Genomic DNA, 16,354 nt, shown 5'->3' with positions numbered 1-16,354 from the left:
ATTTAAGTAACGACAAACAAGCAAACTGCTCGTGTTATTTCGTTCTTAATGCAGCAAAAAATTACATATCTAATAACTAGAGTAATCAAGGTGCTTAGTTTCAATTTAGGAACTGTGAAACATCGTGTGGCCTACAAATGTATGTTTTACAGTTTACTCTATGAATAGACGTATATGATAATAATATCGTATGTTTTGCTCGCCTGTGATCTGCGTCTCCCAGTTGGCAATGAATTCGTGCTTTTCTCGAAGTACAGCCATTTCCTGATCTCCGCGCTGTAGTAGAGCGACCAGCCGTTCGATCTCGCTACGTGCACGGGCTAGCTCTTCTTCGAGCGCTTGAATTCGGCTGCGGCCTCCGGCGGCTACTTTTAAACCATTACCGGATTCCTCGGCAGATCGCCGTAATCGATGAACCTCTTCTTCTAATAGCTCCTTCGCTTGTTGCGTCTTTGTAGGAGGCAAAAACAAGATCGGAATGGTAATACTGAATATGTATAAATAAAAAAAAGGTGACCCACTTTGACCGTTTGGACATGTCGATGAAAGCGAGTACATTCCTCATAATCGTATACCATGGAACTAAGACAAGCACACGCTGTTGATAAGAAATCTATTGCTGTCTGAAAAATAATAAGTGCTAACAAACCAGGCAGGCAGGCATAAGACGTGCCAAGCGAGCATTGTTAAGCCTGTTTTCATGGAGAAAATCAGGTCTGGGGATCGAAGACAAAAAATGTCGCGTTAAATACAGAAAATTCGTAACTTGGAGTCAACTTTACATACTTCAGTTACCTATAGCAGAATGTGCTATGCGCCGGTGAAATCTACCGGGCCCGTTTGGATTCGATGACACATAGATATAACATTTGGAAGGGACGTCTTCAACTGTCTCGAGAAAAAATAGTCTCGACAATTAATATTTTGTATTAGCGCTTTCTTTTAATCATTAATTAATTAATTTTTTTAATCAGCACTGGTACAGTGACCGTCATGGAGTCAACTGATACATGCCAAGTTCTGTTAGAAGTAACGAAAGCGTAAAAAACTGATTTTAAAATTCCCATGATAAACTGACACATTATTCATTTTGAAACTTTTAAACGAGACCTTCAGCATGTGTACGAATCCAATAGTAATTTACGTTAAATTAAATACTAATCGATTTTTAAGGACTCGGTTTGGGTCAACCGGGGGTGATTTACAGTATGTTAACCTTGCCGTTTATAGATTTTTCTCTGCCTTACAGACAACGTCTCTCAATAATAGCACAGAAATAAAGCATTACTAAGAATTGCAAGTACATATAAATGTATTTTTCTATGTCTAGCATTACTAACTATTGACCCTACGTAAGCAAATCTTCGAAATAACCTATTTTGAGGCGATTAAGCTTCCCATTAGGAGTGTGTAACCGGAATGATGTATTTGGGGCTTCTTTAACAAAGCTACAAAATCGGCATAGTAAGCATGCTAGCAGCTATTGCTGCTTTAATAATGTTACGTTACCTTCCTTCTTTATTGTTAAAATCTGGAAATAATTTTTGCCCACGCTGAGATTTGAAGCAGCGTAGCAACATGCTAAGCGAAATGACAGGGCGCTCGAAAGCTTAGCCACTCAGCCCACATCGCTTATCCTATACTTTATCAATGATCTTATTCAATAATATTGTCGCGACATCTATTGAGTCCGCTTAAATAAATGGTTTCATCATTACTCTGTTTTGATGCTAACGGTGTCAACAAAATTAAATTCGACTAATCAGGCAACAGAAACGTCAACCCAATAAATCTTTGTCACTACATGCTTTGCATGCTATACAATTACAGTTACCACGTTGTTATTCTGTATAACCTCAATTTTGGTCTACCTTCATGGTACTACCATCATGGTAACAAAGATGACGCTAGTTCAATGGTTTGCGAGAAAATACGTGAAGCATCAGTGTCGTCATTTGGTCTTTCAATAGAAGTGGACCAGTCTAAAAGCACATGACGTCAGATACTTATCTATGTTTGCTTCCTCCATATGACTCGGAACTCTCATGAAAATCACTGTACTTCCGCTTGACTGCTAAAAAAATCGGAGCACAGCCGATCATTGGTATCAAACAGTATAGCTGTTATTCAGTTTGAAACTTATTGTATAGGTGTGCTTTGTACGGCCAACAGTACTCTGTGCCTATTAATACTATACATATATTTTACATAAATAGATATCTTAACGTGCGTCCTTGGCCAGCACAAACAAATCGAATTACATTAGTTATTTCGGACTATAGAAACACGCAATGGTCTTATCATGGTTTCGGTTCTAATACAAAAACTTTAGAAGTGCCACGAGGAGCCTATGATGACGACAATGGAAGACTGGTTTCACGTAAAATTCATTTAGTTGATATTTTCGACCCCCGGGTACTCTCAACTATAAAGATATTTCTCAACACATAAGCAACTATTCGCAATTGTTCCAGCTGTCTGAAAGGTTGTAACAAGAACGTAAGCGCCTTTTTAATATATAAAAAAAAAAAAAAAAAAAAAAAAAAGAACAATCTAAATTGACTTCTACAGCGATACTATAACATAATCATGAAACGTAACTACGGCTGAAAATTATCTCTCTTACCTCTCCCAGTTTGTGCTTAAGTCCGCTGATTTCTAGCTGGGTTCTGCTACCCCACTGAGCTTCAAGCTCTCTCCAGTGCTTGTCCTGTTCCTGCAATTCAGCTTTGAGCTGCACGATCAGATCCCCGCTACTCGAGGTTCCGTTGGTACCTCCGCTAGCGCCTGTACGAAGTGTTTCGAGCTCCGTTTCCAAATGGCGAACGTATTCGTCACTCCGTTCACGAAGCCTCCGCTCCTTCAGAGCTTCAGCCTGGGCTTCTTCTACAAGCGTTTCTTGCTCTCGTCTAAAACAGGGAGATCAAATGCATTAAAGACAAACAACATTACCAAGAATATGTCAGACTGGGTAATCCGTATTGATAGCTGATAAGATAACAGAGTAAATAAATTAATTTTGAAGAAACGTAAACGTTGAGACTATTAATTCAATCTGTAAATGAACTTACATTGAATTACCTGAGACACATTGCGCAACCTAATACATCAATCACTCTACTGTTTCAACTATGAACCTGCTTTTTGTAAACTTTAGCCTTTCTCCGCAGTAAGCCTATTCGTGCCCCAATCCTGTGTTCAAAAGCCATGGCTGCCTTAACATTATCAGTGGGCATTTGTGATGAACTACCTACCTGAGCCTATCGGCCTTTCTAAGCTCCTGTCTGAGCGTGTCAATTTTGTGCATAGCCGATTCGACCTCTTCCTCCTTATCTCGAACCTGTCTGGATAGGCGCTGTTTTTGAGCACGTAGATCTGATAATCGATCTGATACTTCATTGTACTCAGACATGGCCGTTTTCAGTTGTGTAGTTTGATCCTTCATTTCTTTGGACATCTGCGTTATCCGTTCTTGGGACTCCCGCAGCTCTTCCTGTAAGTCACCTTTATCTCTTGACAAATTTGTTATGAGACGTTCCATGTCGCGTAGCTGACAGCTGACGGCGCTCATCTCGCCGTTGGCCGCTGCGGAGCCTCCAGTTTCACTAGTATTACCGCACGCCGCCATGGAAAGGCAGACGGTTTTCAATTCGATTTCCATTTCACTGTTACGGGCTCGCATTTTATTGAGCTCTTCACGTAGACGCCGGAGTTCGTCCCGCTCCGCCGAGGTATCCACAGTGTCTGTCTCTTCTCCTCCATTCAATCCTTCCGACAGCTGGCTGTTTGACGTGAATGTGAAACCAATAAACGGCAAATGTAGTCCCGAGAAGACGGCGTTTGCCGATGGCGGAGCTGATGAGTCCGCGTTCTTGAATGTCAGCTCGTCCACGTCAAAGTTCGACGTGTCGGTAGGCGAGCTTACCTGTTTCCGACGTGAAATAGACGTATGTGCAGATCCGGTAAGAGCATTATACTGATAATTGGTTAATCCGCGAAGATTTATTACCTCATTTTGTCAATTTAATAAGGATATCTCGTAAACAAATCTCTGATCCTTAAAAGTATAGTGCAATTCGAATAGGACCCCAGCAACATAACTTTATAATTCAATAAATAAGTCAGTTTTTCGTTTATCTGATGTCACTTCATACGGTCTATTTATTTACACCGTTGTATAAACCGCAAATTTATCCGCAATAATTGTATGACTGCAGCCTATTTGACAATTTTAGTAGACATTGTGCTGGGTAAAAAACGCGCATCGTCAATACATTCCTGAATTGAGTCCCCTATTGAATTCGTGCAATTTTGGATGAAACCCTATTGCCCGCACGTACGTGCTCGACGATGCCCACTCACCTGTGGAATGAATGGTGCCTCGCTATCTCGAATCGTATCCCAGTCAATGCCGGAAAACCAAGGATGTGCTTTAAAATCTTCGACACCATTCTGGCCCAGCCGCACATCGGCCGAGCACACCAAATGTCGGATTAGGTCCTTAGCGTCTTCAGACACGCCCACCGTGTCCTCGGGAAAGTCAAATGAACTCTTGTGATTCATAATTTTTCCGTATGTTTCCAGTAAGCTCTCAGCATAGAATGGCGTTTCGCCGAAAAGCATTTCGTACATGCAAACGCCAAGTGACCACCAATCACATTCAGGCCCGTACGTGCCCTGGTTGTCCTCCATCGCCCGAAGAATCTCGGGCGAAATGTAGTCAGGAGTGCCAACTGCCACTCGAGAGTGAACCTAAGAATTAAATGGGGGCCAACGAAAAAACTTATGAAAATCTTGAGGGCCAGAGAAACAACCCTTTCTCATCTACATTTATTCACCAGATGGTTCAGTTCACCCAAATAGGATACCGCTAGTTTAATCCGTAACAAAATTATTTCATGGTCAAGTAATACGTTACAATAGTACCCACCAGTCCGCCCTCTCCGAGCCGAAGGCACGAGCCGAAATCTGCTAGACGAATATGGCCGTGGGCATCGAGCAATACGTTGTCCGGTTTCACGTCTCGATGAACGTATCGTAGTACGTGTAACGAGTGAATAGCAAGTATCATTTCGGCGATATAGAACTTGGCCATATCCTCCGGAAGACGATCTTCAAATTTCGACAGGAGCGTCAAAAGGTCACCACCGCAGTAGTAATCCATCACCAGATACTAAGGCACAAAATATGGACATGCATTGAAATTTGTCCTGCATTCATACGCTCGGCTGCAGATCAAGGAGTGATCAAATGTTTGCAAACATTTTAGCACACTTATAATGAAAAATTGAAGCTGAATTGGAGTTGCGTTAATATGGGCATCTTACTTCATAAATGTAAAACTCGGATTAGTTTCTCTTTCATTTATTGTATATAAATGTTAATTAGATATACCCATTAATGTCACGGTTAGCTTAAGTAAGAGTAAACCTATTTTTCACATATATTCAATATAATAGCTATTCTTATAGGAGGCGCCTCAACACATCAAGCGCAAACTTCAACGCATAGGTCTTCTAAGTGAATACGCAATGGGAGCATGTTTTCACTCGAAATTCAGCTAGATTCACATAGAATTCGTTTTTTGACATATATCCGCAACTCCTATAAATTACATACATTACATACATGTATAGCAGAGTCAAGATGGGCTCTTTCTGAATGAAAGCTTCATGCTTTTTTAGTATATAATCGGCACCGTTTATACCTGGATATCTCCTGTTATCGATTTCAAGGTGAGATGCAAAGCTTTTCGAAAAGCTGTTACGAAGATACAATTCATTTTCATGCTCGTCCTCATATCATCCAATGCTTATTGCCCGAGAAGAGTCCCAGATGTTTTCCTAGTGTTAATCTGCTTCGTAGGAAAGCACGAAGGTCTAGTTTGCACGTGTTACTTTACGGGCAGAAATTATTTAACTTTATTACCTAACTTCAAGAAAACTAAAATGCTTTTAACTACTGGAACTGGCAGTCTCTTTGTATACACTGGCTTTTACTGTTTATACCTATGACCCCAGTAAATCAGAATACTATAAGATCAACAAAATGGCAATATCAGCTCAAATCAATGTGTCTCATCGTGAAAAAAAACATACATCTGTACTAAATAAGTGAACTTGGCAAATCTGATCTATAACTTCTTCAGTAACTAAATGCTTCCACATCAAATTAGATTAGAGAAAACAAGTAATTAGTTGTTCGTATACGCGTCGTCGCCAGAACATTACGCCCATAAGAACTAATTCAACTGAAATATCTATGGTGGAATCATTACTGCAGGGGTTCCAGTTTAGGCAATACATACAAAACGACCCACCAAGTTTATAAACAATGGAGAAACACTAGGTTTAAACGTTTCTCTCATTTTCCCACACATGAAGGAAGCTGCGACTTTATCGTCGATCACAGTAGCCTAACTTTCCACCGCACTTAGCAACAAATCGATCGTTTCCTGTCGTTTCAAATTTCAGCTGCATCGACTCCCGTTCCCAGTCATTCATCTGCCTATAATATATAATATTTCCGTATTTTCCATGGCGCGTCCGCCCACCTAAAGGCCCACGATACGGCGTCATACCATTTGCTACTTCTGAAGTTGCTGTATCCGATTCGTGATCCGACGCTCTCCAGTTCTTACTCGTATCAATAATTTCGTAAGCCCTTCGTTACTGCTGGCTAGAATTACTGTTAACAGTAGTACGCAATCCAACACGATTTCTTCTTGCCTTTCAAAGCACAATGCCGCTTGACATGTAACATGACGAGGTTGTTAAAGTAAACATTAAATAGTAGCCCGTCCTTGCGTTCCGGAAGGCTTGCGGCTTAAGTGAACGGCAAACAAAGCGGGTGGGCAATCGAGCGCTCCGTAACTGGCTAGTACAAAATGTCCTCTCTAAAGGAAACCGCTAGTGTTTTTGTTGAGGGGCTGTCGCAGAATGGAGTTGATTATGTCGCACGAATTTAGATCTAGTAGTCACCCAGACTTCGTGCGATTTAGCGGAGTAACGCTAAGTGTCACTCACTGTCGTGTTTGAGCGCCCGCATCGAACAGTTGCGACCGTAACGCAGCTGCGGTGGCGTAAACTTGTCGAAGGGGAGTGCGTTGCTGGATTGGCGGACGTCTCCAAAAGGGCCGAGTTCGTCATGGAAGTGTCAAGCCCATATATAGCAACAGGAATGAGTCGAAGTGTAATGGGGCTGAAGGATACTGGACTGAACGGAGGGCATTTAATAGGACAATAATAAACAATCATGCATGCTCAAAGAGCATAAAAGGCCATCATGTGACAATAGGGCGTCTGTGAAACCTGTGGGATCTAGGTGGTTAAAGAGGAAAATGGATATAGCCCCCTTCTAGTATCACAGATAGATCTGAGCGTTTACTCTGAGTGTTTACACTTCATGCTGGATACATTGTTTATTTTTCGGAAAACAATGTTGACGAATAAAACTAATGCTTAGGCCAACATTGAGTAAGTAGCTTTTCTTCGTAGATGCCATACTTGTTGTTATATACACCCGTAAACATAGCTTATGAAAAACAAAAGGAAAAATATATATATATATATATATATATGTATAGGTTTTGAAACGCACCTGCGAATCTTGTGACTGTGAGCTATTAGTTTGTTAAACATTATATCGTAATCTACGACCTTTTCCGGTGATGGCCTCGTAGCAAGTTTGCGGTGACATTATCAGTGGCATTAATTACTGCCCAGTCAGGGGTCAAGAAATGATTCACTCCGGCGCAAATAACGGCAAAGCTTAAATGTGCATCTATCCGTGCATGTGTGCTGGTATGCGTGTGTGCTGGTGTGCATGTGTGCTGATGTGCATATGATAAGCGTAGTCAAAAAACAATTGACTTTTCCTTATTTACAAATTAGCAATGACTCCAAGCAGCGATGGTGAGTTATTTTATCACCAGTATGCCTGAACTGTAAAAATACCTAAAGTCGATAAACACCAAAGTTCATTTTATACATTTTTTTTTTATCATTTCAAAGACTGTCAAAGTTTACGAAGCGAACGCATCGTCTAACCAATAATTCCGTTCGAGAGCTTTCGAACTTCGAGCTACTGTATAATGTAGCAAGGACTAACGCTGTGACCAAGTTTTGGTGCACTATGTTGCATAGAAATGGCAACATTTTTTTAAACATATTGAAATAGCTGGGGGTGCGTAGAAACAATGAAACTGACCTATCATTAGAATTTAGCCTATGTACAAAAACTACATTCTACATGTTCTGAAGTGTCTCTAACCATAGATAACCTAGACATATACCTAATATATGTACATCTTTACGTCTAGCATATTATAGTAATGTATGTGATCTTCTGAAACTACGATTGAAATCGGGATGCACTAAAATATAGAACGAAAACAGGATGACTCCTTGCGCTTAGCCAGACGAAGTTATTCTTCAATTTCGACGGATGCGAGAACGAGATACGTTCTTGCGCGCGAAATACATTGATTATCGCACTTAAAAAAGTCCAGCACCGGGTTTTTGTTGTTCTACCACATTACAGTTTTAAAGAGCTGGTCCGCTAAATCCAAATTCGGCTCTTTTGTACGTATTTTGAGGCAGGATGGACAAAGCGTTTAGATGTATCGGTGTAGTGGGACAAGTTCCCTTTAAAATATGTCGCGTATCAGCTCATCGTCGTGTTCGGATGCTACATAGAGTGCGTTCACTTTTGCAGCCGATTATTAAAGTCATCATAACAATAGCTGTTCTATTTTTTTTCAGTCAGCATTGGGGCTAAACGAAAGGACGAAATCCAGCAGCGCAAAAAATTATGAGTATTAAAACATCTTTCGTTCTATCTTGCGGCGGTTTCTGAGATTAGGTGTAGGCGTAAGCGAATTCAGACCCAGGTAATTCCTAAAGCGGAAGTTATTCGGTCCATACCCCACGTTGAACTTTAAAAGGCGGAAGGAACTTTAAGGAACAACAATCAACGATAATTTCGATTGTTGTTGCAAAATCGATTGTTGAAAAAAATAGCTCCGATATCTTGCCCATTATTAATTTGTCGGTTTTGAAAGGAGCACAATTTTACCACTTGCGTCCACAGATTGCGCCTAATGTCCTAACCCTTCAAACACAGTGTTTAGCGCCAGTCGATCTCTTAGATGATACCGCTGGTCTTTCTTCGTTCATTCTGTGAGCACATCCTCTCCTATTCTGCCTCCACGGGATTAATTTTTCGAGTGAGGCTCGGAGATGATTAAATTCAGTCGATTAATATCTATCTGTGTACATAACGTACGATATGAACTTAATTGATACCGTCCGCTATTTACGGGATGATGATCAGCGTTATCCCCTTCCTTTCGGCTGACCGTCTGCCAACAGACGGCCCCGTTCAATGTCCGTGAATCTATTGCTGCGCCGCTAGCAAACAATTGTAGTTATTTTGACCCATACGTTGAACCGCACTGCCAGCAATCGTCCTGATCGCAGACTCGTTCGCCCGATCGCGTTTCCGCTGTCACGGCCGTTCTGGCTAAACGGCTATTTGGGCTATTTATAACATCCGAGTCATCAAAAAAGAAAGATTCGCATTCCACGAATAACCGCCCTATGACCGGACAAAACTGGCATAGTGGACTCACGGGAGAACTACTCTTTGTGTTGGCAATAGACAACTGAACGAACCATTTTCCAGCGGACGTGAATGCCACCATTCCAGCACGTATTTTGCAGACATTGTGTACCCAGTTGGTCAATCAGTGTCGTCATTTCGGGTAGCATCGCAAATCTACTCGTCGGATCGTTAGCAGTATTGTTACTAAGCCCGTATTGTATGTTCTCTCGAATTCATGAGTATGCGCCCGAATGATACACAGACATATGCGGAAATTGAGAGAGAGTCGGCGACAGACGCGTCGACTAGACCAAATGTAAACAGTTCACTACGTGAACCGACGCAGAAAGTTAACTAACCCTGTGTTATAAGGGGTATAATGCAAAAACACACGTCGACGTAAACCGCATGGACGGATCCAGATTGAGTATGGCTACGGTAGCATGGACGTTGTGACACCATCGTACCTAGGGGGTAAGGAAATTCGATGTCGAGACCAGCCACTTATGGTCAGAGTGTAGCCTGAGTGGAAATACTGAGAGGAATAATCATGATAAGAACAGTAGTAACAAAGTATAAGATAAAATTCGCAGGTATATAAATATAAAAACACGTTTTGTGCCACTGCTGAAGTCTGTGTCTTGTAGGATTAATTTCATCCGCTGTCGCTTGCGTGGCTGAACTGTTGCAGGATGCCGGCGTACAGCGTCACCTTGGGCAAAAACGCGTCCTATGTCAAGACTTGCCAGACACTATATCATCAATGAAACCGACCATAAGCTGTGGGGCAGCGAAGATCGACATAATGTACTATTTGGGAAGGACTAAAGTGAAGGTGTGAAAAGTGGCCATGAGATGAAGCGGAAACTAAAAGATGGAAACGAAAAATGCAGTGGAAATTCTGAAACAGGAATCATCGCAGAAGCATATGACCGAACCTTTTGCTATCCGTCCATCAAGAATACTAATCTATGATAATGACCATTGTCGTCTGCACGTTATGCCGCCTTGTGCGGCGTACTGAGACCCGCTAATAATACGACGAGCAAGCGGAGATAATGTTTCCTGCCCCACTTTCCATCAAACAGATGGTACTGTAACGGCGATTATGGTGGCATTGAACAGCAAACAAACGTGGAAAACGACGCCAACAACAGTAACATCGCTGATAACAGAGAAAATCCGATGATGCGTACATAAAAAATAAAAGGTTTGCTGTATAACGATTATAGCTAAAATCCGATGCATGTCTGTTTTTTCTGTCCTGCAAATAGTACGTACGTCCTGCCTCTATGCACTGAAGGACGCTTTCAATAACGGTACCATTCCTCTAGCATTATTTCGACTTCAGGACTTTTTCCTACTGTGTTGACCACCATATTAGTCACTCTAGCGGGACGTTCGCAGGATTTTTTTAGCACGTGGAAGATAATAGTCGTTCTGTACTCTCTCATTACTGCAGCTCTTTTTATTAATAATAACTTGATTAACTTATGTTCCAAGCTACGTTTTTTGTCCGGAAAAACGGATTCGAAATCTTTGAGAGATTTGTTTCAAAAGCTGGAGAAAGCGTTGAAGCCATTGGTCTCATCCATACCAATTAATTTTATTGATTTTGCCGTACGAAGAAAGCAGCTGATTCAGGCAATGCTCAGACCGCCTCAGCTTAACGACAAGAACAACAAAGCGCATCATTTCAGTAGTCTTCTATAGGGTTCTATAAAATTCTATAGGGTCACGATATAAAAAATTGTTTTTCAAAAAGAGACCCTCACTGTCAACAAACATAGGACAGTAATAACGCAACACCCCAAAAAACGACAATTGAGTTTATTTACGTTGGCTGGAGCCTGGCAGCACAGGATCAAATGCAACATAATGGTACCCTTGATAGCTTCACACTGCGGTGTGGATTATCTAACCAAAGAATTAACTTACCAGGTTGGATTGATCCTGAAATGAGTAATGAAGATTTGTAATCCAGCGTTTATCCCCAAACACCAAGACGTCACGCTCTTCCTGGAAGCACGCCGTCTGAAAGGAGAAAAATGCAGAACAAGCATAAGCAGAAACTTTTATCGACACGAATGAAACGCACAATATTATAACTAATATTCTTATTAATATTGTTATTATTATTACTATTAACATGATCATAAACATCGAACAGGTAATGGAGCGTCTGTTCCAGTAATTCTCATGTAATAACAAAAACTCTACGAACGGCTTTACGTTAATTGCAGTGAAGCAAACATGACGCAGAAACGTTCCCGCATAGAACTAACCATTGCTTCATATAACTAACCGCTTCATTTGGTACGAAATGGTATCCAATACCTTGCATTTTTTCGCTTTGTCATTCCGTCCCTATTCATCTCATGAACACAACAAATCTAGCAAATATAGAAAGCTGAGTTAATATTTCAACAAGAACTGCTTCTGACATGACAGGTTTAACGAGAAATTCCACTTGGATAACGACCATCGGCAGATGTTGGGTCATAGCGACATTCTCAATTAGCATTTATTCAGACGTCCCCTGAAAGCGACAGCTATAACAGAATACACGAAGTTAAACAATGAAATGATGGCTACTGTTATCGTTTGATATCATTACCAGCAGTGTACCTGTCACGGTGGCCGCAATCGCCGTTTGCGTTTCTGTTGTTGTTTCAGCTAGCGCAAATTAGTTCAATATAAACGCCTACAAGAATGGCAAGCAGGGAGGCGGAAACGCGTTTAAACGCTTAGCGCAAAAAGGGGAGATAAATGGTGTTTTGAACGTCGGTGGTAATTGTACTAACAATAGCGGCCATTCCAGATGAGAAGAACAGCAACGGTAAAGAAATTATAGATAAGCGCCATCTTAGCTCTCCACATTGTCTTAATTAATATTCCGCAATCTGATGTATGCGGTTAGTCAGTTGTTGGGAGCCCAGTGGTGAGGTAGCTGACTTTGCTTGCTCAGCTTTGGTACGTTCACTCAACAATAATTAGTTAGGGAGTGTGTATCTTCATTTGAGATGAGAGGAAACGAAAGGCAAGACATTTCAACTGCTTTAGAGAAAGAGCCTTTACCATTTGTCCGGGCTCAAACCGTGTCACAGTGTGACGTTGTTGAAGCACATGCTGGAAGGATGAATAGTCGGCCGGAGTAAAGATCAGAACCGGCAGCATCGTCCGCGACGATATCACTAACAGCAACAAAAGCAGCCACGACAACTGGTGACGGAACTAAGAAGGAGCGGTTGTGTCGGCGAGCTTTAAAAACTCAGTATCAGTAAATGCTGTAGCACCAATGTCTACGAGCAAAGGGACACTACAAAACTCAATGATGACATCAACTATGTCATCGCCAATTCTATCTCCACCTCACAGGCTGGCTGGCTGGCTGGCTGGCTGGCTTTCTATCCACTTTCACGTCCGCTTAATAAGGAACACATGATATAGAGTTTCCGTATAACAGCAGCAGCAGCAGCTGCAACACCGAAGTGACGGAACCAGAGAGAACAATTGCAAGAAAGTCAACGATAGAAGGACGCTTCATCGTTAGCAACAGCCTACATAGAACTAAAAGAATGTCCCGAACTACTGAAGCGGGATAGCACCTATGGGTAGTAGGGATGTACTAGACCTGTATTTGAAAAAGTTTGAATCACTGCAACGAGCCCTCTATAAGACGCTTCAAACCCCACACAAAAAAAGCGGAAAAAGTCAGCAAGGTGTTAGTTGATACCTTGACTCAAGGACCGGAATACTTAAATTAGAGCAACGATTATAATGCTGAGCATACATTATCTAAATATAGTAAAAAATTGACTTAAATGGATCATGGTGATGCACGCTTCTCTGAGCGGCGAACGTTCAACATTACAAATGACGTATTGGGTAAAGATGATGTATCTGATTTCATCGCAAAGATATCTATCCGTTCTATGGTTTACTGCAAGCTAAATTACATAGTTAAGTAGATAGAAATCAAATGCTAGAATAAGCTCGCAGAGCATCAACGTATTATCTCCTTATAGAAAAATTACGCTTGTATAATAAATATTCTTATTACACATTGTAGAATACATACAGTTCCACACCAGTAATGATTTTGCGTGCTTGTTTACATTCAACCTGAATCCTTGCCATTGAGGGCATTTGTTCATGTAATAGGTGGACATAGCAGGAACGATGCCAACAAAATGCATCAGCTGCAACAACATGGTCCATTGTAGGTATGGGGTTCATGTTTATGATATACGCGAGGTTCTCTATAGCTACAGTCATATCGTAGATATGGCTTTTGTCAAACATTGAGTTAATGTTATAATTGTTTATTTCAACTTTCAAAATTGCCCGGGGTTTAGGGTGAATCATAAAAAGCTAATGATAATCACACTGTGACAGAGCATCTAATGTAGCGACTGTTTGCTAGATTTCGACGCATGGATATTATTTTTCGGCTTACTTCGTCGCCTTAGATCAGTTTTACCCACCACATATTGACTTTCCATGATAAAGTAAAATTGTTTCAAGCCGGAAAAGATCTAAAATTTTTGCGCTCCTGTATGCTTTTTTGTTTTTTTAAAGGCCTGAATTACAAAAACCAGAATTGGCTTCCATCCAAAAATAATATGTACGTGGTACTTTTTTTTGCGAGGAAAAGGTTTGTCATAATACTGTAAAAAGTCGATATATCTATGAATTTCGTTCCCGTGCTTACTACGGCGAAAAGATCTCTTTCCGCACGTAAGCACGATCTCGTTAAAAATTTCGCTTTTCTCTATCGAACATCTTGAGATGAAATTGTATAAAATTTTTATCTTAATCACCATTTCATTCCATAAAATAACAATAAACGAGATATCATTGATGCTACATTTCTTTCTTAAAAAAAAACCTGAATTTTCTACATATTTGTGATAGACGTATTGATAGAGATTTACCTACCAGTGTACCGCGCGGGTCAAACAAAGCAAGGATGAACCTTATATATCGATCAGCATTCACTAATAACAAGAATAAATATTTCAGCCTGTCTAATGTAATCGCTCTTCCCGTCAGGCGGCAACGATAAGAAAATTGCTTACACATTGAGAAAAATGCGTCTTTTGAACGAAATATTGACGACATATTTCGCACGCTGATCTTTTTCGAGTTGGCACCACCAACTACCGACTTCATATAAATAACATAAAGTAAATTTTTACGTCTTATGAGCATCGAATCATTCGTATGTCAGCTCCAGATTTGCTTGAGCAATATCCGATTGTACACTGAGTAGGGTTCACTCATATCACTACACCATGTTTTTCATTTAACTTTGATACAGCACTGATACGGCCAACAGAGCCTGCTGGCCTGTTTACTTTCGCTAGAAAAGGCTAGAGAAACTTTTTTGCAAAGGATTTGCTGCGATCATTGAAACCTACCAGAACCGTGAGCTCGTTGGCTGTCACCATGTTAGAAGAATCCACCAGGTCCACGGACTCCCGCTAAACACGCTTATCGTTAGCGAGACGATTTTCTTTATAACGTGATCTATCAGAACTTGCTACGAGCGAGTTGGTGCAGTGCTCAATTCTGTTACTCTACACTATTTGTTATACTTTGATCTGGTCATATATCGTAATACAAAGCATCGGTCGATTTCATCAAAGAGCAGTTTAAAAAAATGGTATATAAGAATTACGAACTATTATTACCAATGTTCGCATTAAAAGTCTATTAATGCTTTACATTCAGCAATATAAGTTTTCATCATCAGTAACACAGCGGCTTCAGGGCAATTACAGGTTAACAATAAACGACTCAGCTCATACAACAAGGCGATACGGTCCGAACCGCCATAACCTGGACTAGGTCAATTGGGAAAAGCGCGGCTAGAAGTTTAATGCGCTTGCCAGGTGTGAGAACGGGGCAAACTTGTGCCAATACAAATGGGTGAATAAGGGTATACGAACTATGGGAGCCAGTCGACGACGGCTACTGTATTGCCCTTCGACGTCCTCAGTGAACGCTAATTGCAATTTCTTTTACGACCATTTGAAATGGGTACGGAATAATGAAAGGTGCCACCAAATCTCTCTTTTTACGCTTTTTGCAATAAGGTTATCTGTACCCAAAAAGTGCATTTGTTACATATCGTCGATGCTCTAAAAATCAACCTATACATTTAGACGAAACTGTCTGTGCAACGCCTAGTTCTTGACCTATATTTCAAGTGTGACTATAGTAAGTACCAAATGAAACGAGCAGCTCGACGGCTTTGAATGATTATCCTGGATAAAAATATGAAACCGAATCGAACATTAAAACTCTGATCTGACCTCTCTCCTGGTCATTTACACTGATACACGACTCAACTGCCAGCTACAATAGCCACTATACAATGCAGTACACGTACAGAGCTTTGTTATAGCATTGTTATTATTGTTACTTTATTATAAACATTATTATGTTATGAAAAAAGTTAATCCACAGCTGCTACATAATAACACCGACGCTACTTGATACCAGACACAGCGTTTTTCTTCTCTTATTTATTGTGCGTTTGGAGAAAAAACTGTACATCCAATAACACTCAATCACTATATAACGCGCTTTCATTCACGGTGCACGCGTGATCGAAGAGAATTCACGGGACCAACAAAGGATCAAGACGTATGGAGTCGTGTGTGCGTGGCCCTTCCCGGGACCCTTTTACGGGCCGTTGAGTCCCTATGTACCGCATTATAACTGCCATTTTGACCTTTTCAGA

At 40.9% G+C, this 16,354-nt stretch overlaps 1 protein-coding gene and 1 long non-coding RNA gene across 4 annotated transcripts in view; one reads left to right on the top strand and one right to left on the bottom strand.

The window, feature by feature from the left end:
• The window catches only part of gek (serine/threonine-protein kinase gek), a 42,633-nt gene that overhangs the window by 10,341 nt on the left and 15,938 nt on the right, over positions 1–16,354 (bottom strand). For all 3 annotated transcript variants that reach the window (XR_002672485.2, XM_022800214.2, XM_022800213.2), the window contains exons 3-8: positions 11,542–11,637; positions 4,931–5,173; positions 4,363–4,752; positions 3,255–3,925; positions 2,627–2,909; positions 204–450 (exon numbers count right to left, since the gene is read on the bottom strand). Coding sequence is in view for 2 of the 3 variants with exons in the window: in XM_022800214.2 (XP_022655949.1) it covers positions 204–450; positions 2,627–2,909; positions 3,255–3,925; positions 4,363–4,752; positions 4,931–5,173; positions 11,542–11,637 (1,930 nt within the window). In the remaining variant the exon portion in view is untranslated. The remainder of the gene's footprint in view (positions 1–203; positions 451–2,626; positions 2,910–3,254; positions 3,926–4,362; positions 4,753–4,930; positions 5,174–11,541; positions 11,638–16,354) is intronic.
• Positions 7,551–10,846, top strand: LOC147756653 (uncharacterized). The gene is made up of 2 exons (XR_015322901.1): positions 7,551–10,077; positions 10,295–10,846. It is a non-coding gene; the product is annotated as an uncharacterized LOC147756653 (long non-coding RNA).

Source organism: Varroa destructor, unplaced genomic scaffold (assembly GCF_002443255.2).
Source record: "Varroa destructor unplaced genomic scaffold, Vdes_3.0 BEIS01000003.1, whole genome shotgun sequence".
Classification (NCBI taxonomy): Eukaryota; Metazoa; Arthropoda; class Arachnida; order Mesostigmata; family Varroidae; genus Varroa; species Varroa destructor.
The sequence above is the reverse complement of the archived record's forward strand: the minus strand, read 5'-3'. Positions and strand labels throughout refer to the sequence as shown.